Raw genomic sequence first — 27,722 nt, 5'->3', positions numbered from 1 at the left:
ACTTGGGAAAATACTGTTTTTTTTTTTGTTTTTTGTTTTTTTTCAAAGGGTATTCTCATATCTTAACCAAAATAAATACAAGTCATCACAAAAATATGGTACAAAAATACACTATGGTGAGGAAAATATCTACACTGAAAAGGCAACTGACATCCAAACCATGACACACCCTGACTCCACTCTTTCACATTCTAGACAGCAAGAGCAAGGGTTTGACAAGAGGGATGGAAAATTCATCCATAAAGACACTTACCATAGATACGCACAAGGTGACGTTATTCTCTTGCTGCCACTGTGAAGAGACAAGCAATTGAGAAAATAACCTATTTTTTTCCGCAGCTGTCAACAAGGCATTAAGATTTCTCTTCCCTGTAGCTAAGGTTCAGAGAAACAGTGATGTGCCGTGTCCTGAGTGGCACAAGAGGGCACCATGCCAAGGTAGCTGCCTGCTGGTGATCCTCTCTAGAATGCAGAACTGCAATGTCCTGAAAAGAGGATAGGTGACTGTCTGAAGACTGTTTGGCAGAGATGCACTGAGCTCTCCTACAGAAGGCATAATAGGGCTCCCCTGTCAGTCCACAGAGAACTCAGTCTCTGAAGCCGTGCCGGGGTGGCCCCCCCCGTGAGCGTCCTTCCTAATCTGGAGGGAGACGCAGCTTAGCCAGCTGCGGCTGGTGGGCATCTCCCCCACGATCTCCCAAGTGTCCGTCTCCTCACAGTACCGCTCAATGGTGTCGTGGTACCTGCAGAGGCAGGATACGTATGCTAGGTAAGACAATGGCTGCTACTACCTCCATTTTACATAAATTATTCCTAGGTTGTTGTGCCAAAACAGTTTTGAAATTGGTATTTGGGAGTGCATAGTTACTCCAATATTTTAACATTTACTTACTGTATGGGAAATTGCTGATCGAGAAACTAATTTGGCATTTCAAAGCGATATTAATCATCTAGTACAGTATTTTTCAAAGTCTGGGGTCGGAAAATATGTTTTCATAATTATTTTGTCATTGGTTTTCTCTCAGGGTTAATTTTTTTATTATTGACAGTACATCTCCACAGACACAAATGTAGGTCAAGCTTACCCAAGTCAAAATAACCACTGTACGTTGAGAATGCAGGGTCTCCCGCAGCACTTTTCAGTTTACCCTTGTGTTGTCTTTGGGTCATTCTGACCCATCAGTCATTGTGACCCACCGTCGTATTGCGACAACTTTACCGCATACAAAAACAAAGTGAAGCATTTTCTTTTAACTGTCGGGCTGTCTCAGACCCCCCACATCGCGAAGGTTAAAAGAAAATGCTTTTTATTTGTTTTGTATTGGGTAAAGTTGTCGCAACACAACGATGCTCCCGAAGGCAGCACAAGGGTTAAGGCGGCCGCCTAAGCAACACGCCTTCCGCCTTAACTAAGTCGTCAAAAAAAACAAAAACAAACCAAACCAACATTAATTTTACTTTAGTTTCGCTAGTTAAAACATCAACATGGATTGTTTTGTTGTCAGAATGAGGTCTAGAATCAGAACCACTTATTACTAGCACTGCTGCTAGGCAAGCTCCCACTGGCGAGACTAGCCATCCTGATTGTATTCTTCTTTCAAAGGAAAGCAGAAGAAATTAAGTATTCTGCTAAGGTTCTTGATAAAAACATAACATTGAATGAGAAAGCACAGTTCGGCCTTTCGGCGCCCATGTTATCAAATTGGACCGGCCACACAGGCTGCGTGGCGCTGCTGCGTGGCTTGGTTTTTTAAAATCAAAATCGGCTGATTATGATAAAATACACCATATTATTTGATATATTTCAATACAATAAATATGTTATTATTTTACTACATTAATTGTAGACTGCGGTGAACATTTGTAAAGTTGTCAACTTTAGAATTATTTATTAAATATTACTTTGTAGGCCTACATACTTTACCAATATTCTCCCTATATAATTTAAGCTACAAGCTAAAAGTATAGTAGCCTATCGCACTGTCTATCACGCAATGCGCAATTAATTCGGGTTCATGTTCAATTCTGCTAATTATTTTTGCACCTTCTGCAACAGGTTGTCGTAAAAACGGACAAGACATGGCTGTGACAGACTTCCTGTATCATAAAGCCGCAATCAAATCTTGTTTACATAAGCCTGCTCCCGTGTCATCCTCCTTGTTGCTATGACAGCAAGTCCAAAATGAGAACCGAACAATCCAAGATCATGACAAATCGTCAATAATGCGTGCGCGACTCAGTAGGCCCAAACCCAGCTACTACATGTTTCCGACTATGTTACAGTACATAAAAGAAAATGGTTTTAGTGACACCGGTATCAAGAGCATGACTGACCTTATTCAATTACATCTGACAGCACTTATAGACAACTTCAATCGCTACTTTCCAGAAGAGAGGTTTGATGGTACTTTGAGGGACAAGAAATTGATTAAAAAAACCTTTGATTTTGAAAGCCCACTGTCACTCCTTGAGTTGACCTTAACTCCATCTGAGGAAAACTGAGCTACTACAGCTGACCAGTGACAGTACATTGAAATAACGACACGCAGTCATGAAGTTATCATTCTGACTGAGCATCGCATCTGAATATCCAGTGCTAAGTAAAGCAACTTCCAACTTCACATACAAATGTGAAGTTGGATTTTCCACTCTGACAAAAATAAAGCACAGAAATAGACTGACCTCTCATCCTGCACACCTGACTGGACTGTAATATTGAGGAAAAAGAAGCAGGCGCACCTGTCACATTAGCACCTAATGTAAGTACATTTATATGAGGAGTCTAATACTTATTTGGGGGGGGGGGGAAATCACCTGATCTTGGTTATTTTTGTGATTAAAACATGTTTTTACAAGACCGTTCTGTGATGATAATACTGTCAATATTGAGAAAATTAATGTGTTATTACTGATAACAATTAGAATGAATTATTTTGTTAACCCTCGTGCTGCCTTCGGGTCACATGACCCAAAGGTTCATAACAAACCATCGTTGTGTTTACCCAATTTTACCCAATACAAAAACAAATAAAAATAATTTTCTTTTAACCTTCGCAATGTGGGGGGTCTGAGACAGCCCAACGGTTAAAATAAAATGCTTCACTTTGTTTTTGTATGCGGTAAAGTTGTCGCAATACGACGGTGGGTCACAATGACTGATGGGTCAGAACGACCCGAAGATAACGCAAGGGTTAAAACTCATACAAATAAATAATAATTATAGGAAAATGGTATATTTGCAAACACCCTTTTTCATATCATTTGGGTCGCGATGGTTTGTCATTTTGAAAATGAGGGTTGCCAAAAAAAGTTTGGAAAACACTGATCTACTACATTCAGCAGTTAAGAGTTGAGCCCAGTCAACTCCTTCCAGCAGGTAGTAACTAGAGCCCAACCGCTAAAGGATTTTTAAGGCCGATACCGATACAAATATTTGGTGATAAGAAAATCTGATATTCCTATATATATATATATATACAAAAAAATTATAATCCAGAAACGCGTAACAAAACAAACAGATTTCCCTAACACTCTGCCCGACTGGTTGGATCAGCTGGTTATAGGGTTTGTGGTGTTCTAAACATGAGTGTTGCCAACAGGGACATTGAAGAGTGCCCTCTGGTGGACAAACTATGCAACGCCAACACTCATAACATGGTTGAAGGGTCTTTCTTTTTCTTCTTTTTTTCATTTATTGGCCATTATGAGCCTTGATTTTGTTTGTATTGTGAAGGCATAATAAAAAATATCGGCCATTATAAATGCCAATACCGATAGTGAAAATGCCTAATATCGTCCGATAATATCGGCACGCCGATAAATAGGTAGGGCTCTAGTAGTAACTTACCTGTCCCAGCCTTCCTCCCCTCCCAGGACGTAGATCTTTCCATCCACCACCGCCACCCCAGGCCGGTAGCGCCTCTCCTTCATGGGGGAACACATGGTCCACTGGTTGGTCTTGGGGTCGTACCACTCCACCTTGTCTGTGTTCTCAACAGAGGCATGCCAGCCACCTGCAGGTCAAAGAGGGAGAGAATAATGAGTCATAGTGTAGTAGTAAAATGTATAAAAAGCATTTATTTCAATGTAATGCCTGAGCTTGGTCCCTGTAAGAATCCACTACCTATGACATAGATTTTTCCCTTCAGAGAGCAGGAGGCTGATCCAGAGCGAGGAATATGCATGGGGGCGACTTCTGTCCACCCTGAGGTTTTAGGATTGTACACCTGCGCCATCTCTGTGCCATCCCCTTCCTCTAGAACAGCCCCACCTAGAAGCAAGGGGGAAACACTATAATAGGATACATAAGAGAAGAGGGCTACTGTAGGGGTATTGTAATAAGACTACAATGTATTCAAGAATAAAGAGTCCTTGGGTTTTTTGAAAGGTGCTATATCAATGTGATATTATTTTTTACTAATTAAAGACAAGACTGATTTGTAGGTTAAATATGGTCAAATATTTGTGAAACTAAACAGTCTTAAGTTCTCCCCATCTGGAATAGGGCATGCAGAACTATTACACTTTTTATGTCAATATACAACACAATGTTATGAGGACGTCACCCCACTCTGTACCTGTAACATAGAGCAGGCCATCTAGGGCCACCACTGCAGGGCTGGTGACAGCCATCTTGACTGACTCCATGAACTGCCAGGTGTTGGTGTGAGGGTTGTAGCACTCTACAGAGTCCAGACGAGAGCGGCCCTCCCAGCCTCCCACAGCAAACACATACCCATCCAGCGTCACCAGACCTGGGGGTAAGCCTCACCTTAACTGAAATGCCTCCACATAAATCCACATCCACAGATTGGTGGCCTACTAGGTTGTAAGTGTTGAATCGTATCCACGTAGATTCTTGAAAATCGCATTTTTAGGGATGGGTCCGATACTGCACTTACACAAAATATAATAATAATCTGAATTCCAATAACAAATATATTTTCTTTACAGTTCCGATAATAAAACCCATACTCTCAAATAGGCATCATTGAATAAGCTTTCAGTTCATGTAAACACCAGCTGCAGACAATTTTAGTGGTGTGGAAAAATATCAAGTTCAAATTTGTCCTGTATGCAATTGATCATGATTTGATTAAGGATAGGGTTTGAAATTGCGACCATTTTGGTTGCATATGCTCCAAAAATTGTGTGCAGATAACCGAGTGCAGATAACCGTTATGGTACCAGTTTTAATTTCTTTATTAATGTACAAATGTATAAATGTGCATTCTTCATGTACATTGTACAGTGATAGACTTACCTAACTCTGAACGAGCTACGTTCATGGGTGCCATCTCCAGCCAGGAGTCAAAGCTGGGGTCGTAGCGCCACATCTCCCTGCTGGCTGACCCATCAGGGAACTCTCCTCCAGCCAGGTACAGAGTTGAGCCTGAGGAGGAGAGAGATAGAGGGAAATATATATATATATATTTGTATATATATATATATATATATATATATATACAAATATATATATATATATATATATATATATATATATATATATATATATATATATATATATATATATATATATATATATATATATACACAATCCAACAGAATAACGTCACAGCAGAGGGAAAATATCAATGTGAAATTTGAGATTGAAACCCACCTCTACTATGAAAATGCAACCATTTTGGTCGCAAAGACAATATGAACATTTTGGTGAGTTCTCCAATAATGTTGCTGTGCTCCTAACATTTTTAAGTTGGGAGCACCAGTATTAGCAAGTAAAACATTTCATTTGAAGCCCTGTAGACAATGTTGGTATCAAAATGTTCGTCTTGGTCCCAATTGTGTTGCTTGCATCGCCGCGAACGTTCCATTTGACCTGACAGGGAGCCAACTAGCACGCAAAATAGATCTATAACATAAAAAAATTAATGCGGCCCTAATATTTTGTGGGTGCTCTTAATTTTTGGCTTTGTTGGGAGCACCAAGTACTACCAAGTAAAAAAGTTAATTTTGAGCCCTACATTTATAATTGAATTGCCTGTAATCAAATGAAGTATCGTGAGCCACTTCCTCCTCACCTGACACCACAAGGCCATGCTTGCTGACAGCAAAGGGCAGACAGGCCAGGCTCTTCCACTGGCCGGTGAGGGGGTCAAAGCTCTCCACGCTACGCAGGACCACCTTGTCGTCCTCCCCGCCCACAGTCACAATCACCTCAGCTGTCCCTGTCACCGTGAAAATAAGAGAGAGACAGGGGAAGAGGGACTGATCTGATCAGCCATATGGATTTAGGAGTTCAAAGTGAGGACAATAGAAGATTCAATAGAAGACAATCCTTCCAGGCATGCTTGCCTTCCCAAAGATATTTGTTTTTTGAGTTTTGTTTACCCTTAAGGGCACATTCAATTATTGCATTTGGCCGTTTTAAGAGCTGGATTGCGCATGTGTTTAGGTGACCATAGTGTGTGTGTTACCTGTAGACCTGCGTGGGCGTGCTCTGGGGCAGTACAGCTCTCCTCTGCGGTCCTGCAGCAGGAGGTAGTCCTTGGCCTCAGAGATGAGCCTCTGACAGCGCTGCGACTCCCTCACCACCTCCAGGGACTCAACCACATCATGGAGGTAATAAGGGCTAATCAGAGGCAGGCGGATGTGCTCCAGGACCTACACAGATACACAGGGAAATACTTCAAGTTCACTGCAAAACATCCAAGTGTGATTAACTTGTTTTTAAGATTTCCAATCTAATAGGATTTGTTTCTAGTATAGGTGGATAGTGACTTAAAATAGTTGTTTACTTAAATTAAGAAATTACTAATTGGTGGCCAAGCCGCGAAGCGGCGAAGCCACTTAAGTGTTTCTACCTTTTCTTATTGGTGGCCAAGCCGCGAAGCGGCGAAGCCACTTAAGTGTTTCTACCTTTTCTTATTAGGGGCCAAGCAGCGAAGCTGCGAGGCACCTATTGTTATTGTTAGTATTATTAGGGGCCAAGCAGCGAAGCTGCGAGGCACCTATTGTTAGTATTATTATTATTATTATTAGGAGCCAAGCAGCGAAGCTGCGAGGCACCTATTGTTATTGTTAGTATTATTAGGGGCCAAGCAGCGAAGCTGCGAGGCCCCTATTGTTATTGTTAGTATTATTATTATTATTATTATACTTCTTAAGACTGGGTGTCTATGGCAGGCCCTAGAAGCGCTTGGTCGAAAGTTTGAAATTTGGCACACTCATTAGGGACAGTCCCCTGGTCCAATTCACAAAGTTTCATGTCCCATACTCGGGCACTCTAGCGCCACCAATGGGTCAAAGTTGGAGTTGTGTTTACACACGCAACTTTTAAACCGTATGACCCATTTTCAAAAATGAGGTACCATTGGATTCCCTGGATCAAGCCGAATTCAATGCACACCATGGCGTCAATTTCAGGTTTATCGATTTTCTGCTATTTCCGGTTTTATCAAAAACCTTTGAAAGCCTACTCCTCCTACAATCTTTGTCAAATCTTCTTCAAAATTACCAGATATGCTCTTCAGACCAAGCCGCACAAAAGTTATGGTAGAGCATTTTGATACCCACAACCGTTTGTCCGTGACAGCCAATCAAAATCAGCAGAAAAGCCACCAAACAGGAAGTGAAGTCATCTCAGCAGTTGTTTGAGGCAGTGAAACTAAATTTGGTAGGCCGCCTCGGAAACTTATTCTGAGGATGTCCTCCAAAGATTGTGTCATGTGACTAAAAGGGGGCGTGGCCGGAAGCATAAACGTGTTTTGGCTAATAACGGTTGAAGTGTTTACCTTAATAAAGTAATTTCTTTGTCTGTTGATGTCTTGTGAGATATCAAGCCTGAGTATTAATAACTTTTCATAAAATTCGAACGGACGTGGCCGCCATTTTGGATTTCATGGAAAAGTATAAAAACCTTTTGCACGCCCCAATTTTTGTCCAATGTTTACCAAATTTGGCAAAGATGATCTTTAGACCCAGTTTCACAAAAGCAATCAGAAGAATTTTCAATTTTCAAAAACTTTGTTCGGTAGAGACGATCAAAAGCGGTGGCGAAGCCGCCAAACGAGGCGCAAGAGCATATCTCAGCAACCATTTGCGCGATTGTCACCAAACTTGGGTTCCATCGTTCCCATGAGGAGCAGAGGAGGCCTGCAGTGTTATACCAGAAAAATAACTTTGAACTCTCAGTACTCTTGAACGCAAACATATATTTCAACCAAATTTGGTGTGTTGCATGAGTGCAACAGGTTGTTGTGACTTAATTGTTGCGCAAGTGCTATGGAGGCCATGTCCTGCTCTGGACTGCTTGGCCCCTCCATTGCTGCTTGCAGCTATATTTATTAGGGGCCAAGCAGCGAAGCACCTATTGTTATTGTTATTATTATTATTATTATTATTATGATTATTATTATGATTATTATTATTAGGGTTCCTCCGGTAGGAGAACCCTATTGTTATTGGTGGTATTATTATTTTTTACCCATGGGAGTCAATGGCAGCCCCTAGACCAGTACCGTAAAAAGTTGTGAAATTTGGCATGTTGAAACTGCAGACCATTAGTAACTACCATACCAAACATGGGCCATGTGAGACAATAGGTGGCGCTACAGGCCACGCCCCAATATGTCAATTTTCAAATTGATGCCATTTGCAGGCCATAAGTCCCAAAATTCTGAAATTCATTACATATGCCTTATTTCTCATGAGGAATAAAAAAGCCTCAAGAAGCTATAACGGCCACCATATTGGATTTGTCTGTACAATAAAGATTAAGGAAACGCGTTTTTTCCCTACTCCTCCTACATTTTTGGTCGAATTTTCTTCAAAATTGCCATAGATGATATCCAGACTGAGCCTCACAAAAGTTATCGTAGGGATTTCTGATTTTCAAAACCGTTTGTCCGGTAGAGCCAATCAAAATCTGCAACAAAGCAACCAAACAGGACGTTTGGTCAAATCTCAGCAAATCTTTGAGATATCAACACCAAACTTGGTATGTCACGTGGAAGACACTACAACATGTTACCATGTGCAAAGGCAACTTCATACCTCTAAAAATGATTGATATAAAGCAAATTGAATTTATTGCTAATGCTAAAATAATGCTTTACACATCCGCCGGCCAAAAACTGATACTCTGATTCAATCACTAGTTCATATGAAGACTCTTGAGAATGTTGAGTACACAAATCTGAGAAAAAGTTGACTGTAACATGAAAACTCGATTTTTAGTGAATATTTGAAACATGCATGCTTGGCTAATTTCTAGGGCTGTTTCCCCAAATCCTCTCTCCCTTTGCTCCTGTGCGCGCGTGCTCCACATTCTCTCACACACAAGGGGCCAGAGCCCCTTGACACACGCATGCTTTCTTGAAAATGTGTGCTGACCAAGCCCCCACCCTCGTTTTTTAGCCCCTGTTTCATTTCGCTTCCAATCGCAGCTCGCTGTTACGAATACAAATTATTTTTCGGCGGCCATTGTTGTTTCCCGTGTCCCGTGAAAGTCGTCTCCCGTGAAAGCCGTGTTGGAGGCAGCCACTTTCGGTAAGTCCTGGTTTTACACATTTTAAGATAGAATTAATGATTGGGTTTGTGAAAGTACACTACTCTTGAATTATGGTGAAGGTTTAGCACTTTTAGACCTTATAGATCGTGATTCTGAAGTGACGGAAAACCAAACTCGAAAAGTAGCTACTGTAGCTCTAGCTTTTTTCCTCTGTGTTTTTAATTAGTGAGTCATTTTGCATCTCGGCGAATTGTTCATCAAAAAGGTCGAGGAGAGCAGCCTTTAGGAGAAAAAGCAATTCCCCACAGACCTGTCGGCTCATAATGGTGATTTTTGGCGTGAAAGTCTTTGTAATAAGCCTATGCGGCAGGGAGACTTTTTCAAGGCGAGCCTGTTTCATTCGTCATATGCCCTGAGAAAGCGACCTACGTTAGCCAGGCTAGTTTTGCCAATTTCGGTAAGTCAGGCTATTTAAAGGTCTCTTACAGTCAGAATCACTGTTTACAAGCAAAGGTCGAGCTGGTCTTTTGTCAGATGTGTATATATTGACCAGTTTAGAGGTAAATACTCTTGCCAGAGCCTGGAATCGAACCTGTGTTTTGAGTGACTGCATGGGTCTCCATGACGTCAACACATTTGGATTCAAGTTCAAGTAATGACACTGCATTTCACAGTCAAAACTGAAGTCTGTATCAAGTGTAGATGGGAAAAGCTTCATTTTTCACAACTGACATGGACCCTTTCTTCACTTTGACAGGTCTGGAGGGTCATGCAGAGGCCTGCTCAACAGAGTTCAACAGAGGATGCAACAGACTCGAGGATGGTGAGATCCACACAGACCCCTTGCTGGACTACCCCTCTCTAGCTGGACAGCTTCTCTTCAGCCCTGACCCCAGAACAGCTTGATCCAGCTGGCCTGCCTGCCTGCCTGCCTGCAGGCCCTGCTTGCCCCTGCCTGCCAGCCCTCCAGAGACAGTCACCCCACAGACACAGTAGCTCTGCAGCCTGCTTTTTTGAGGACATTGATGAAAAAGGACAAGCCAGCATTACTTTGATGAAAGTCTAAATGTTTAATCCTTTCCATGTGCCAGTATGCCAAGCTGCTGACTTTGTGTCTTAAGTGATGAAACTAGTTCCAGTGATAGACTTTTGACCTGAATCCAATGATTATTCATCTGAATAAAAACCACTCAAGAGAAGTACTGCTTCTTGGAGCATTTGTGCTCCACATCAGTACATCTCACACATTTGCCTTTGTTTCCATGGGATTCATTGAATTGTTAGTTTCTGCTCCACCATTTCCACCCTAGTGTAATAATAAGTATAATTTAGGACAGCAATTACATTTTTGTGTTATCCTTCCGCATTACACACATTTAGTCAATGTTCTTAAACTCAACCGATTATTGTCATTTTACCATACTGTTCATATTGAACAGACATCAGTGTTTACTTGGAAAGATGACTGTATATTTCCACTTTTGATTTGTATTTCCATCGTAAGTTTGGTCTTTAATTTCATTTGGAAGTGGTATTAAAAGGTCTTACATTTAACTTGTTTATACCTGTAGACACCCTGTGAAGCCCCCACTGCAGAGACAGTTGGTGACAGAGAGGTGCAGACATTAAGTTAAACATGCCTTAAGAATAGAGTAACAAATAGAGACTAAATGTGTAAATGGCTGTTGAAACTGAGTTGGTGCATGTCAGTTTAGGCAAAGGTAACCTTTTAAACCTCTAGGTTTAAAACAAATTCAGATTTGATTGGAACTCTCTTTTATACATTTATAGTTGGATTTGACATTTAATTCATTTAGCAAGTTGTTTAACTCAAACAACCATAACACGGTACATATGGTATACAATGCTGCAGTCAGATTTGGCGAAATTGTTAGCTTGGATGTTATCTTTACATATAGATGGGGTCTTGTTGATGCGCACGCAGCTTCAAGGCAGAAAGACGCGTTCCATTTCACTTTTACTGTACCTACACCTTTAATGTTCCCGCCATCCCCCCATTTCTGAATAAAGTTCGACTGATCTGATTTGTTGATTTCTGTTGCTATGAAAACCAGTTTAGCCAAGCTAACTAACATTGTTTTTAGCTAGCTTGCATTACCATTCAATTGCTAACAAAACATTAGTAAAAATAGCTTGCTAATCGGGCAGAACTTGAACTCGGGCAGGAGACTCTGAGACCTCAGCGCACCACTAGCATCTCGTCATATCACGCAGTCGGAGCACAGCTAGATAATCAGCGTCAGCGCTCTTGGGTACCCAGCATGCAGTGCGGCATGTTAAAAAAACAACAGCTACGCAAGGGATTTCAGTTGTTGTGTTCGTTCAGTTAGATGTTTGTAATGTTATTGGCCGGGTTTCCCAGATTCGTTAAGAAGCTCTTAACGCTAAGAGCTTCTTAGGAGCGTTCTAAGAGCGTTCTAGAGCGTTCTTAGAACGCTCTTAAGAAGCTCTTAGCGTTAAGAGCTTCTTAACGAATCTGGGAAACCCGGCCATTGTTTGTTAGTTAATATAATCTTGTTGGTCACCTTGAGTGTGCATGCTGTGTAGTTTAATGGGAACAGAGAGTCGGCCATTTTACTATCACAGGCTATACTTGCAAGGAGCTGAACGTGGGCTGTGCCCTAGACCAGACCAATTGCCTATGAGGCTAATCTTGATTCTGGATTGACTGAGATTCTGGAAAGAGATCTACTCAAGAAGAGAGTCAATATCTGTGGTTTTCAAGCCATCTTTGAGAAAGTTTGAAAACAATGTTGCGGTTAATATGTTTTGATTGTGGGAGGCAACTTTTGGACTACACCTAAACCTCATGCGGCCACCGCACCACCCGCACTGGCAAAGAGGGAAACAGCATGGATGGGGAAAGTGTGTGGGCAGAGCAAGCAGTAGTAGTACATAAACTACACACGTCCTTTACTAAAGTGTATTCTGACTTTCATAAAGTTATTGTTGTAATCAAAGCTTTTAAAGAATGGATCTCTGCATGATGGGCCTGACCAGAGCACAGGTGGCCTGACAGAACACGCTTCAAAGTTGTCACTTTCAAAAGGGTGGCATTTTAACCCTGTCAGTCCAAAATGTCTAAAAGTTGGTACGCATGCCTTATTGCCAATGGGGAACAAAGAAGTCTCAAGAACCCATAATGTCGGCAGCATGGATATTTCTCTACAGTGACAATTTGTGAAGAATTTCAAAAAATGACTTCAAATCAGCCATTGATCCAATTGTATTGAAATGTTGTGTACATGTATGAAATACATGTCTGTGTCATGTCAATTTTGTAATGGTTTGCAATGCTGAGGAGGAACCCGCCATTGCTGCCTGCAGCTATATTTATTATTATTATTATTATACTTCTTAAGACTGGGTGTCTATGGCAGGCCCTAGAAGCGCTTGGTCGAAAGTTGTGAAATTTGGCACACTCATTGGGGACAGTCCCCTGGTCCAATTCACAAAGTTTCATGTCCCATACTCGGGCACTCTAGCGCCACCAATGGGTCAAAGTTGGAGTTGTGTTTACACACGCAACTTTTAAACCGTATGACCCATTTTCAAAAATGAGGTACCATTGGATTCCCTGGATCAAGCCGAATTCAATGCACACCATGGCGTCAATTTCAGGTTTATCGATTTTCCGCTATTTCCGGTTTTATCAAAAACCTTTGAAAGCCTACTCCTCCTACAATCTTTGTCAAATCTTCTTCAAAATTACCAGATATGCTCTTCAGACCAAGCCGCACAAAAGTTATGGTAGAGCATTTTGATACCCACAACCGTTTGTCCGTGACAGCCAATCAAAATCAGCAGAAAAGCCACCAAACAGGAAGTGAAGTCATATCTCAGCAGTTGTTTGAGGCAGTGAAACTAAATTTGGTAGGCCGCCTCGGAAACTTATTCTGAGGATGTCCTCCAAAGATTGTGTCATGTGACTAAAAGGGGGCGTGGCCGGAAGCATAAACGTGTTTTGGCTAATAACTGTTGAAGTGTTTACCTTAATAAAGTAATTTCTTTGTCTGTTGATGTCTTGTGAGATATCAAGCCTGACTATTAATAACTTTTCATAAAATTCGAACGGACGTGGCCGCCATTTTGGATTTCATGGAAAAGTATAAAAACCTTTTGCACGCCCCAATTTTTGTCCAATGTTTACCAAATTTGGCAAAGATGATCTTTAGACCCAGTTTCACAAAAGCAATCAGAAGAATTTTCAATTTTCAAAAACTTTGTTCGGTAGAGACGATCAAAAGCGGTGGCGAAGCCGCCAAACGAGGCGCAAGAGCATATCTCAGCAACCATTTGCGCGATTGTCACCAAACTTGGGATCCATCGTTCCCATGAGGAGCAGAGGAGGCCTGCAGTGTTATACCAGAAAAATAACTTTGAACTCTCAGTACTCTTGAACGCAAACATGTATTTCAACCAAATTTGGTGTGTTGCATGAGTGCAACAGGTTGTTGTGACTTAATTGTTGCGCAAGTGCTATGGAGGCCATGTCCTGCTCTGGACTGCTTGGCCCCTCCATTGCTGCTTGCAGCTATATTTATTAGGGGCCAAGCAGCGAAGCACCTATTGTTATTGTTAGTATTATTATTATTATTATTATTATTATTATTATTATTATACTTCTTAAGACTGGGTGTCTATGGCAGGCCCTAGAAGCGCTTGGTCGAAAGTTGTGAAATTTGGCACACTCATTGGGGACAGTCCCTTGGTACAATTCACAAAGTTTCATGTCCCATACTCGGGCACTCTAGCGCCACCAATGGGTCAAAGTTGGACTTGTGTTTACACAGGCAACTTTTGAACCGTATGACCAATTTTAAAAAATGAGGTACCATTGGATTCCCTGGACCAAGACGGGTTCAACACACCCTATGGGGTCAATTTCCGGTTATATAGATTTTCCGCTATTTCCGGTTTTATCAAAAACCTTTAAAAGCCTACTCCTCCTACAATCTTTGTCAAATCTTCTTCAAAATTACCAGATATGCTCTTCAGACCAAGCCGCACAAAAGTTATGGTAGAGCATTTTGATACCCACAACCGTTTGTCCGTGACAGCCAATCAAAATCAGCAGAAAAGCCACCAAACAGGAAGTGAAGTCATATCTCAGCAGTTGTTTGAGGCAGTGAAACTAAATTTGGTAGGCCGCCTCGGAAACTTATTCTGAGGATGTCCTCCAAAGATTGTGTCATGTGACTAAAAGGGGGCGTGGCCGGAAGCATAAACGTGTTTTGGCTAATAACTGTTGAAGTGTTTACCTTAATAAAGTAAATTCTTTGTCTGTTGATGTCTTGTGAGATATCAAGCCTGACTATTAATAACTTTTCATAAAATTCGAACGGACGTGGCCGCCATTTTGGATTTCATGGAAAAGTATAAAAACCTTTTGCACGCCCCAATTTTTGTCCAATGTTTACCAAATTTGGCAAAGATGATCTTTAGACCCAGTTTCACAAAAGCAATCAGAAGAATTTTCAAAAACTTTGTTCGGTAGAGACGATCAAAAGCGGTGGCGAAGCCGCCAAACGAGGCGCAAGAGCATATCTCAGCAACCATTTGCGCGATTGTCACCAAACTTGGGTTCCATCGTTCCCATGAGGAGCAGAGGAGGCCTGCAGTGTTATACCAGAAAAATAACTTTGAACTCTCAGTACTCTTGAACGCAAACATATATTTCAACCAAACTTGGTGTGTTGCATGAGTGCAACAGGTTGTTGTGACTTAATTGTTGCACAAGTGCTATGGAAGCCATGTCCTGCTCTGGACTGCTTGGCCCCTCCATTGCTGCTTGCAGCTATATTTATTATTACACTTCTTCTGCCATTGGAGTCTATGGCAGCCCCTAGAACCGTATGGTAAAAAGTTGTGAAATTTGGCACGCTCATTAAGCACAGTCCCCTCTTCATATTCACCAAGTTTCATGTCTCCCATTGGAGCACTCTAGCGCCACCAACGGGTCAAAGTTGGACTTGTGTTTACACACGTAACTTTTGAACCGTATGACCGATTTTCAAAAATGAGGTACCATTGGATTCCCTGGGTCAAGACGAGTTCAACACACCCTATGACGTCAATTTCCGGTTATATAGATTTTCCGCCATTTCCGGTTTTATCGAAAACCTTTGAAAGCCTACTCCTCCTACAATTATTCTTTAATCTTCCCCAGAATTGGCACACATCATCGTCAGAGCAACCCTCACAGAAGTTATCCAAAGATTTTTGATTTTCAAAACCGTTTGTCCGGTACAGCCAATCAAAATCGGCAGCAAAGACACCAAACAGGAAGTTGGGTCATATCTCAGCCAATCCTTGAGAAATCAACACCAAACTTGGTATGATGACTCGGAACCCTCATCTGAGGATGTCCAAACAATTTGGTGTCATGTGATCACTGGGCGTGGCCACAGGATGCAAAAATGTGTTTTGGCCAATAACTGTTGATTCGTTTGCCTTTATTAAGTGATTCCTTTGTCTCATGATATCTTGGGACATCCCGTGTGTGACACATGATAACTTGTGATAACAGCCGAATTGATGCGGCCGCCATTTTGAATTACTGAAAAAACGTTTTTTCTGTACTCCTCCTACAAATGTTTTCCAATCTTCACCAAATTTGGCAGAGATCATCTTCAGACCAGGCCTCACAAAAGCCATCATATGTTTTTTGGATTTTCAAAACCGTTTGCCCGGTACGGCCAATCAAAATGTGCCGTTAAGCCAGCAAACAGGAAGTTGGGTCGTATCTCAGCAAATCTTTGATGGATTCACACCAAACTTGTTGCGTGTACTCGTAACCCTCTTCTGAGGACGTACAACATGTTTTATGGGTCATTCGACTGCTTGGCCACCTCATTGCTGCTTGCAGCTATATTTATAACTAATATTTTTGCATTTTAATTTGATAAGGCAGTGTATCTACGTCCTTGCAATCCTTTCTACACAATGCAGAACATTTGTATTTGAGACAGTTGTACTACCAACGCACACCTAAATGATCGCCAATGAGAAAGGGAGTTGCCGCACTTAGACAAACAAAAAATAGACAAGGTCAGCGGTAGTAAAAGAAACCTGCGTTTTTAGCTGCATGATTCATTTATCACAATGCCAGCAACAAAGTTGTCTATGGCTGCACTGCAGCTACAATTCACGAAATCTCTTACTAATTTAAACGCCGCCCTCGAATAAACGCCGCCCTCAAATAAAGGCTGCACCAAAATTGAACTATATTTAATAAACGCCACAGCGTTTATTTGAAGAAATACGGTATATCTTTTTCCAGTAGATCCCACACGCACTTAAAGCCAGCCCTTCCCAATTGTAATACATACATTTGTTGCGGCTCATTTACAATTCAAAATACAAAAAGTGAAGTGTAGAATGAAACTGTTGTCTTCTCATTTATGGAAGCAAATCGTTACCAAAATTCAAATGCATTTCCAGAAATGCATTTTCATTTCAAGAACGTGGCTGCAAAATCGTGACCACAATTCAAATTCAAATGCATTTCCAGAAATGCATTTTCATTTTAAGAACGTGGCTGCAAAATCGTGACCACAATTCAAATTCAAATGCATTTCCAGAAATGCATTTTCATTTTAAGAACGTGGCTGCGAAATCGTGACCACAATTCAAATTCAAATGCATTTGCAGAAATGCAAAATGAACGAAAAAGCATTCTGAGCGGCGCAGCAGAGTGACGTCAGTAGCCGCTCTTCTTCCGCTCCCTGCTGACCGAGCTACCCGTCTTGTTCGGTAAGGGGCGGTGTGCACATCTGCATTGCATTACATTGCAAATGTGCCGGGAAATTGATTGAATTGCCGGGTCTTTAGAGCAGCGTTCCCCAACCGGTGCCCGTACCGGTCCGTGGGTCATTTCGTACAAGGCCGCACAAAAAAGAATTAATAACATTATTTCCTTTTAATTGATTATCAGAGTCTGAAAGACGTTTTATTCTGAAAAATGACCTGATTCTCTCCTTCTCCGCAGGCCTTTTCCCCTGAGCAAAAAATCCCTGCAAAGACGTGTTTACTCATTTTTTAGCAAGTTTGTGGGCTTTATTGAGCGGTATCATGCGCGTCTCTTCCTCTTGACACATGACAAGTGATAGTTACCACTCAATGAAGCCTGTTTGAGACAACAACTCTATCAGTGTTTTGGATGAAGGCTATCCTGAGATCGCCACTAAAGCACTGAAAAACCTTCTTCCATTTCCAACATCAAGCGGGATTTTCTGCCGTGACAGCAATCAAACAAAATTATGGAATAGGCCTAAACTGGATATAAGGAACGCACTTCGGGTGTCACTGTCGTAGCTTATAGTCACACACAACAGTGGGACTGACACATCGAAAGCTAGCTAGTAACAATATAATGATGGAAAACCAAGAAACTTAACCTTTTAAGGAGTGAGTTCTAAATATTACCGACGCTTCCACCAGAGTGAGTTATTTTTCCAAAACGGAAGCTAGCTAGCTTTAGTTAGCTTCCGTTACCTAGCAACCTAGCATAATACTCGTAGCAATGCTACTACCTGCTAGTATTACTTGTTAGCCTCCTAATTGTAAATTTTGAAGCCATACTATAGTGTCATATAGTTTTTGTCTATCGGAAAATAGTCGGTTGGAATGTTCAGAATCACACATGTGTGACGGTACTCTGTGGGGCCCGCTTTCGAACGATCACATATGTGTGACGCTACTCCTTAACGGGTTAAAGATGGGGCTGAAAAATTGAGACAAACATACATCACATTCACTAGACATGGTTTTGTCAATTGAAAAAACGGCTGTTTATTTTACATAAAACTCAAATCAGCTAATCAGCTCCGCGCGCTCGCATTAGGTGTGGAAGTCACTAACTAGGATCACATCAAACCCAGAATGTGCATGCATTAGCAGCGCAGCTGTCCAGGGCCTATCTTTCCTCCCAGTCCGTCCCTGCCGGTCCTTGAAAATATGTCTTACATGAAAGCGGTCCGTGGCGCAAAAAAGGTTGGGGACCGCTGCTTTAGAGGACGCATCACAGATCATGGCGCTCCCTCAAATTGTGCAAACACTGTTAGAATTAGCTGAACAGGTAGAATCTAATAATATATCTGAGTCTGATGCCCGTGACCGAGTAGAACAAGTCATAGAGAGCTTGGCTGCATACTCTGCCGTCACAGATTTACACATTAATAGTAGCTCTGCCACTGTTTTAGTCATTGTTTGACATCAAGTTGCTCAGTCTGTGATGCGTCCTCTAAAGACCCGGCAATTCAATCAATTTCCCGGCACATTTGCAATGTAATGCAATGCAGATGTGCACACCGCCCCCTACCGAACAAGACGGGTAGCTCGGTCAGCAGGGAGCTGAAGAAGAGCGGCTACTGACGTCACTCTGCTGCGCCGCTCAGAATGCTTTTTCGTTCATTTTGCATTTCTGCAAATGCATTTGAATTTGAATTGTGATCATGATTTTGCAGCCACGTTCTTAAAATGAAAATGCATTTCTGGAAATGCATTTTAATTTTCAAATGTTACATTTCAAATTGAATTTTGGTATCTATTTGCTGGGGCATGTTTTGAAAATTAAATCTCAAATGTCTATTTCTTTTTCATTTTAATTAAGTGAAAGATTGAGCACTCTTGGAGAAAATTAGAATGCAAATAGGATGATTGATTACTAATTTCATTTCTGAAATGCAAATGCATTTCTGGAAATGCATTTGCATTTGAATTGTGGTAACGATTTGCTTCCATACTCATTTCCCCTGCAAGAAGGAAAATTGATAAGCTATAGCAGCCTCAGTTGTAAAGATATTGGGAAATCCGGTGCAAAACGATCCTAACCTCTGACACATTAAGCGTTTCCCTTCTATCGATATTTCCAAGCATTTAGCCTACTCATATTGCATTAATTCACTAGAGAGGGTACAATTTCTGGGGAAATTGTAGGGTGTGCTTGCTTGCGTCGGTTGCACAGGGGTCCGTTTTTGAATGACATTTTTACAACAGAATTCTGTATATTTTATATAAAAATGCATACTTATTATTTATAAAGATTACATAGATTTAAAAGATTTTTTTTTTGCTGCTCATTTACAACTGAAAATACGAGTGAAGTGTAGAATGAAATAGATGTCTTCTCATTTCCCCTGCAAGAGGCAGCCTCATCGTTAAATCAAAACGAATAAATTTGGCAGACCAGTGTAAAAATTGACCTAATCTCTATGACTTAAACGTCATTTTAAGTTTTTCCCTTATGATATTTTCAGGCATTTAGCCTACTCATGGCATTCATTCATTAATAAAGAACCCCCTTTGAAGATTATTCTATTACGTTACCCGGCAGTAGAAGATGGAATCGCGATTCAAACAGTACCATCTGCTAACTGAAAATATGCCCCCAAAACCATAAATAAGCTTGACATTTATTTAGTGGAAAATCGCTCGTTCATAAAAAGCTCACTGGTAGCGATCATTGTCAGCAACAACGCAAAATGCAATATAGCCCTATGTGGAGAAGCTGCCCCGGTAAATTGTACTACTACGGTACAGTACTAGACTACTGCTGTGTTCGTCTTGGTAGCGATTGCGTTGGTTGAATTGGATTTAACGTTCCGTTGTACGGTTTAAGCTGAAATTAATTATTTTCATGAACAGATTGACAACGTTTAGGCTGTGGCAATGAAGTTCAGGTTAGTAGTTAGATAGACTTTTGATTTAAGTAAGGGGAGTGCCGAACATGTTCTGTCGCCGTTTGACTTCCTAAATAGCTGTGTAGTGTAGATGTTTTTGTAGTGTGTCTCGCGTAAGCTACAGCGTTGCAGTGAGCTACACTGGTTTGAAACCACAGGTAATGGTAATTTCGCCAACAAATCGTTTACTAATGTCAGAATAAATCCTACAACGAAAATGTATATGTGAGGAATGTTTATTTTAACGATTGAAAACAGATACATCATAGACCACTGTAGTATGTGTTGCCCGGGCAACACAGGCTAACGTCATGATGCTAATACTTCAGTGACATAGTAGACTACTGTTTCCGAAAGTAGATGTACTTCCTTAATAATATCAGCTTATATTGTACATTACACATCACAATTGTGTGTCATATCACAAAGTAAAATGAGTAAATAGTTATCACCCTGGCCTCTTTGCTTGTGGCGTTTCTGCAGCTGCCTTGCAGTAAAGCTATAGTTAGCCTAGCTATCCCCCAAGTTAACAGATGCGAAATGAATGTTCTGCTAAAGGTAGTCACGCGTGTTTTCGTGACGTTAGTAACATCAGTGACTGTGGCTAGCAAATTAGCCACCGTTAGCTTCACTTTTCGCCACAAAAACTTAACTTAAGCCCAAACCATGCAACGGAACGTAAATTCCAATAGAAGCAACTCAATCGCTACCAAGACGAAACTTTTGACACCTATGTTGTCTATGTAGGCCAAATATTGACTGAGTTTTAGGGGGGCAAAAAGAAATAATAATAATAATAATATATATGTGAGAGAACAAAGGTTGTGCCCTTGCCGAAGGCAAAGCACACCCAATAACTAGAAAAGGCTGTTCCTGCGAAACAGCAGTGAGAATGCTGAAATCCTGAATGGGGATAGCTGACTATGCTAAAAAAATCTGAAAAGTTAAAATTTAGTAGAAAGTTATGAGCTGAAGCTTCAAAGCAACCGAAAGGTATTTTTGAAAGGGGCTGGAGCAGCATTCCAACAATGATAACATTCAGCATTTCCAAGCTGAAAGCTGAAATGAATTTCAAAAATGTGTGAGTCACACAAAAGAGGCAGTGTGGAAGCTGAACTGCATCATCTTAACAAAGCTAAGAGCTAAAATAGCCTACAATGTGGGAGAAGCTGAAAGCTGAACTGTTAAACAGAAGAAGATGTAGGCTAGCTAGTCGTAACAAGAATATTATCGTTTTAACAGACTAAATTATAGTTGGGATAGTATTAGCAGTAGCAGATGTAGCCTATGCGTTTACTCGGCTTTCTTAGTTGGATTCAATGTGTTGATGGAATGAAACATACAGCAGTAGGGCCGATACAGGAAGACACGGCGACACTTTGTTGCAGAAGGATGATGGTGCAAGTTTTGTCCGTGGAGCATACAACGATTAATAAAAAAGAATCATGTAGACGTGTTTATTGAGTAATCGCATAACTAATTACACATGTAAACGGAGTAATCGTATTATTGGCATAAACCGACAATTGCTAGTAATCGTGTTTCTCATGGTCAAGTAAACGTACCAATCACCTGTGTGAGAGACTGAGTGGTGCGTGTCTGTCGTTACGGTGATGGTGCAGCTATGATTGCTAACGCGCCGAGGGCAGAGAATAAGAGAAATGTAGCTAGAATCCACACCTCAAACAAGATAACCTAGACGCAAAACTGTACGTCCAATCCAAAATATAAGGATATTTTCCGAGACCCAAGACTCTGCCGAATCCAGAGATGTCCTTTATATGTCTGTGCGGTCAGAAATACGACTCTATCGGCAGTTTCAAAATCTTGTTCCTTCTTGCTTTCTCTGACTGATTTTACTCACCTCTCCATTGAAGTTAGTGAGAGAATTTGAAAGGCTGCTCTCGCTTCAAGGCTCATAGCTGAAAATATGTAAACGTGAGCTCTTTAGTAGTTACATTGGCTGAAAGAGGACAATTTTTCCTACATTTTAAGGTATAACTTGTTTCTGTAAGTTAAACTATATGAACGTTAGAGGAATTTGTTTGACAAATTAGTTGAATATCAGAAAAAGAGCAGCCAGCAGTGTGCCACTCTGCTGGCTGCTCATTCATAAAAATCAAGAAGGAGCAAACATTTTAATGTATTTCAAACTGTCATAATTCAAAATTGGCTGAATATTTGAAAAAGCTGAATCATTTGGGAATAGCTGAATGTCTTGTGAACATTTTAAAGGTTGAATGGTGTCTCTAGCTGAAAGTATGCTGAAGTAGTTACGTTTGAAAGAGGAGGAAGCTTTTTAATGATTTGAAAGGATTTACCATTACTTTTAATGGGAGAATAATTTGCACAAAAACCTTAATGTCTTAAGTATAAAAGTGAGAAATACCAAAAGTCATAGCCAACATCTCCTGAAGGAGCTGAACGTTTTGATACAAAAGTTGTAGGAATCGGTGAAAGTATGCAGAACTAGTTAAAGGCCAAAAAACGGCAGAAGAACTAAGAAGTTGATATAATAATAACTAGAAACGGCTGTTCCTGCGAAACAGCAGTGAGAATGCTGAAAACCTGAATGGGGATAGCTGACCATGCTAAAAAAGCGGAAAATTGTGAAAATTTAGTAGAAAGTTATAAGCTGAAGCTTCAAAGCAACCGAAAGGTATTTTTGAAAGGGGCTGGAGCAGCATTCCAACAATGATTTGAAAGGATTTACCATTACTTTTAAAGGGAGATTAATTTGCACAAAAACCTTTATATTTTAAAAAGTATAAAAGTGAGAAATGAGAAAATACCCGCAAGCTGAAATGAATTTCAAAAATGTGTGAGTCACACAAAAGAGGCAGTGTGGAAGCTGAACTGCATCATCTTAACAAAGCTAAGAGCTAAAATAGCCTACAATGTGGGAGAAGCTGAAAGCTGAACTGTTAAACAGAAGAAGTAGGCTAGCTAGTCGTAACAAGAATATTATCGTTTTAACAGATTAAATTATAGTTGGGATAGTATTAGCAGTAGCAGATGTAGCCTATGCGTTTACTCGGCTTTCTTAGTTGGATTCAATGTGTTGATGGAATGAAACATACAGCAGTAGGGCCGATACAGGAAGACAGTTACTTTTAATGGGAGAATAATTTGCACAAAAACCTTAATGTCTTAAAAAGTATAAAAGTGAGAAATACCAAAAGTCATAGCCATCATCTCCTGAAGGAGCTGAACGTTTTGATACAAGAGTTGTAGGAATCGGTTAAAGTATGCAGAACGAGTTAAAGGCCAAAAAACGGCGGAAGAACTAAGAAGTTGAAAAACAATAGTGAGAATGCTGAACAGCATTCTCACAGTAACGAGAAACAGGAAAACAATAGTGAGAATGCTTAACAGCATTCTCACAATTACACATGTAAACGGAGTAATCGTATTATTGGCATAAACCGACAATTGCTAGTAATCGGGTTTCTCATGGTCAAGTAAACGTACCAATCACCTATTTGAGAGACTGAGTGGTGCGTGTCTGTCGTTACGGTGATGGTGCAGCTATGATTGCTAACGCGCTGAGGGCAGAGAATAAGAGAAATGTAGCTAGAATCCACACCTCAAACAAGTTGACCTAGACGCAAAACTGTACGTCCAATCCAAAATCTAAGGATATTTTCCGAGACCCAAGACTCTGCCGAAACCAGAGATATTCTATATATTTCTGTGCGGTCAGAAATACGACTCTACCGGCAGTTTCAAAATCTTGTTCTTTTTGCTTTCTCTGACGATTTTGTCACCAGATTTGCATTGGTCTCTATGGGGCGAGAGTTGGACTTTGTCTCGCTTTCGTGGGGCTCTGAACAAATGTGTACGTCTGTTGGATTCAACAGACAACTGTCTACGACCAGCACAAAATTAGCTATCTATTGATCCAAAAACGAAGCAGCATTCCAACAATAATAAGTTGAATAAATATTCAAAGAACAATACTTGGAATGCTGCTTCAGCATTCCAACAATAAAGATTCAAAGAACAATACTTGGAATGCTGAAGCAGCATTCCAACAATAAAGATTCAAAGAACAATACTTGGAATGCTGAAGCAGCATTCCAACAATAAAGAGAAACAGGAAAACAATAGTGAGAATGCTTAACAGCATTCTCACAATAATAATAATAATAAAGAGAAACAGGAAAACAATCTCACAATAATAATATATATGTGAGAGAACAAAGGTTGTGCCCTTGCCGAAGGCAAAGCACACCCAATTAAGAACCCCCTTTGAAACAAGCTATTGTAACACCATTGTCACCGGCAGTATTTCAGATGGAATCGCGATTCAAACAGTACCATCTGCTGACTGAAAATATGCCACCCAAAACGTAAATAAGCTTGACATTTATTTAGGGGGACATGGCTAATTCAAAAAAGGTTTGTTGGAAGCGATCATTGTTAGTAACAATGCCAAATTTGGTCTCAGTCTAGAGCCCTGCGTGGAGAAGCTGACCCCGGTAAATTGTGCTACGAACAAGCTACAGTAGCCTAGCTGCTGTTGCTAGCCAAACTTCACTGAGCAGCACTTGTGCTAGTTGCCGCATCATAGGATACCAGTGGAGAGGAAAATGACGTTTCATTCAGTAGTTTCAGTTTGGCAACTACTTGTTTTCTCTCGTCTTTTGTCTTCCTCTTTTGTGCTCTGCTCGGGGAGTTGCGTTTCATTTAGCAAATTGGTTTTTGCATTCACTTAACTCTTCTACTGTCTCATATTAACCAACTGAAATGACGTGCTTTGCTGCGCAGTTGCTGCAATCGATGGAATAGTCCACAGTAGTATCGGGTGGGAGAGGAAGCCTGCGTTGACACAAATAGAATAAACGCTCTGTTGGCATCTTTGTTGATACTTTTGGGGAAGGTTATGACTTAATTGATTTGTATTATTATTATAGTTATTATTGATCATATATTATTTTTATGGAGTCTTTCAAGGTGCCTCCTGGCAGCTGGGGGCCCCAGGCGGTTGCCTACTTTGCCTAATGGGTAAGTCCGCCCCTGCGTGCACACAGACACGTGCATAGGCAACACAAGCTGGCAGACAGATGGCATTAAACACAGCTCAATAAGTCTTTCTACTGTACCATAGAAGACACAGGTCATTCAAATACTCAAACCTTCTCAAAGCTCTGCCTTCGGGTGGCACACTTGTCCAGCCACAACATGGCCGCCTCAAACACAGCCTCCTCTTGGAGTACATTGAGATGGTCGCTGGCGATGATCTCTGTCAGTTTGTCTACACACAGAGACAGGAATTCCTCCTACAATGGAAAATGCAGCGAGGATGTGAGCCCATTCCTTTATTTTACTCCTTTTAACTCGTTCCTTAATGCCACTAAGCTGACTGGGTGTAAATGGCGAAAGTTACCGTACACAAACATTGACAGTGGCTAGGATCCAACCACGCAGAAAAGGTTGAGGAACTACAACAATAAAATACTCACTCGCACCCTTTTAAAAGTTCCTCCTTTATTTCATCCCTTCCTTTTGCTCATCCATACGTTTCCTCCACATTTCAATAAATCAACTCATCCCCTTTTCCCCCCTACATTCTTTCCATCCCATCATCCATCCATCACCCCTCTCTCCATCCATCTGTATTCCCTCTCTCACCTGCTGACAGACAGTGCAGAAGTGCTGGAGGATGAAGTCCATGCTGCGTTTCTCCAGCTCCGTACAGGAGTGGGCCTCGGCAAAGCAGTGGATCCCCACACAGTTCATCTCATCCATCTGACGCTCCATGAAACGGCAGCAGGCTTCTCGCACAGCCATCACATCCAGCAAGTTTGCTGCCGCTAGCAGGGCCTGTGCAGGACGAGTGGGATTTTAGGCGGATATGGTAACTATAGGCCTAAAGTAACTGCAAACTGGAAAGGTGGGGTGGGGGGGATGCACCTGTACATTGGCCTTGGAGATGACCACCTCCGCTGTGTAGGCATAGCTCACCAGCATGCCAATCATCTGAGGCTCCACCCCATTGATGGCCACCCGCTCCTGCCTGGACTCCATGAGGTCAGTGGAGAACATGGCCTGATGATAAAACAATAGACATTTACAGAGATTAGAATAGTCTTGTTTAAAGAACTCATTCAGTGGGATATGTGTATGTTACTTTGGATAAAAGTATCTGCTAAATTTATAAAATGTTGTAAGTCCATTGAAAACAAGACCAGTATACAAGATCAATAGTGGTTGTTGTGTACCTGAAAGTAGGAGCTGAAAGATGCTAGTACAATGCGATGGCAGGGGAACTCTTGTCCCCCACAACACAGAGTCACGTCACAGAAGGCATTGTTGAGTCGCAGACTGTTCAGGCCTTCAAGGACCTTGTTAGGGTGCCTGGCTTCCACAAACACATAGTCTTCACTGTCCAGAGAGGCCAATGGCAGGCTAGAGTCCTCCAGGACTGGTGAGGGAGGCAGGGTGGCGGTGACAGGAGGAGAAGAGGGCGAGATGATGTTCACCGCGATGATTTCAGCCATTCTCAGTTTAGATCAGACTAGATGTGAGAAACACGTGTTCTGTCGTTACGTTGTCTACCTTTGGGCAAAATAAATAAATAAAATACACTTGAATGATTTGTGCATGACAAACTCACTGTTTGGGATAAGGTATCTTACAGATTCCTATTCATTTCTAACTTTACAGCCTACACTAGAAACATTTTACAGGGCAGAATAAAACAACACTGATAATGTCAAATGCAAAGACCAGTTCAGTGGTTTCGATTTAAAGCGACCACGGACTTGACTACTCCAAGACTGTCGAGTAGAACTGTTTGTGCCATAGAAATAAGCATAAGAAAATATGTAAACCAAGTAAATAGCTGAATAACAAAGGAGGTATTATCATCAATCACCGTCACATGCACTGTCCCGTACTAATGCAGCCTACTGCACTACTACTTCAGGCAACTGGCTTTCTAGCTATTGATGATAGCCTCTAGTTACTTGTTAGCTAATGTTTCAACATTCAATTTTAACCAGTTGTATATACATAAAATTACAAAAAAATATGATGGCATCTTGGTGTTCCACTACATTACCTGTTCAACATTGTTGAAGAAAATGTACAGTCCAAATTCAGCTTCTCCCAAACAAACAAAAAATGTTTGTCAAGAGTCGTGACCAGTCGCCATTCCTTCTTCTGCCTTCTGAGTCTGTAGCAGTTCATGCACACCTGAAAAGCGTTTACCGCCACCTGCTGTTTTGGCAAAAAAAATGCTTGTTCTTAGATGTTTTACGGCAGTTGGCAACCACGTAGGCTAGTTGCATTACTCCCACTTCCATGTTTTATTATAACTCTGTGTCCATTCATTTCAGACCCAGTCACGCTGTTTCCAGTCCCACCATTCCGACCAGGGATGTAGTGGGGGCTAAACGCACGTAAACGCCGTTTACTCACCTCCCGAAATTCGGAAATAGCTTTATCCACCTCTTAATTGCAGAAATTGCGTTTATCCACCTCTAAATAGCGTTTATGCGCGTTTACGCACATCTAAGTTCCCTGCGCCTCGTATTCTGCCG

General features: G+C 41.2%; 1 protein-coding gene across 3 annotated transcripts; it reads right to left on the bottom strand.

The window, feature by feature from the left end:
• si:ch211-256e16.3 (kelch-like protein diablo) lies at window positions 1-27,496 on the bottom strand. Of its 3 annotated transcripts, none has more exons than XM_062452891.1 (12): window positions 27,242-27,496; window positions 26,400-26,736; window positions 26,092-26,226; window positions 25,810-26,001; window positions 25,314-25,457; window positions 6,438-6,624; window positions 6,042-6,188; window positions 5,264-5,392; window positions 4,578-4,754; window positions 4,124-4,270; window positions 3,848-4,013; window positions 1-743 (listed from the first exon to the last, which is right to left on the bottom strand). In XM_062452891.1, exons 2-12 carry the CDS (start codon window positions 26,676-26,678, stop codon window positions 572-574), a joined length of 1,875 nt encoding a protein of 624 aa, XP_062308875.1. In that variant the 5' UTR covers window positions 26,679-26,736; window positions 27,242-27,496; the 3' UTR covers window positions 1-571. The 3 variants fall into 3 exon arrangements, with proteins under 3 accessions (XP_062308875.1, XP_062308866.1, XP_062308884.1); XM_062452882.1 differs by having other exon boundaries at window positions 26,400-26,695; XM_062452900.1 differs by having other exon boundaries at window positions 26,143-26,226; window positions 26,400-26,695.
• Between the last annotated feature and the right edge of the window lie 226 nt (window positions 27,497-27,722).

This window comes from Osmerus eperlanus, chromosome 2 (assembly GCF_963692335.1).
Source record: "Osmerus eperlanus chromosome 2, fOsmEpe2.1, whole genome shotgun sequence".
NCBI lineage: Eukaryota > Metazoa > Chordata > Actinopteri > Osmeriformes > Osmeridae > Osmerus > Osmerus eperlanus.
The sequence above is the reverse complement of the archived record's forward strand: the minus strand, read 5'-3'. Positions and strand labels throughout refer to the sequence as shown.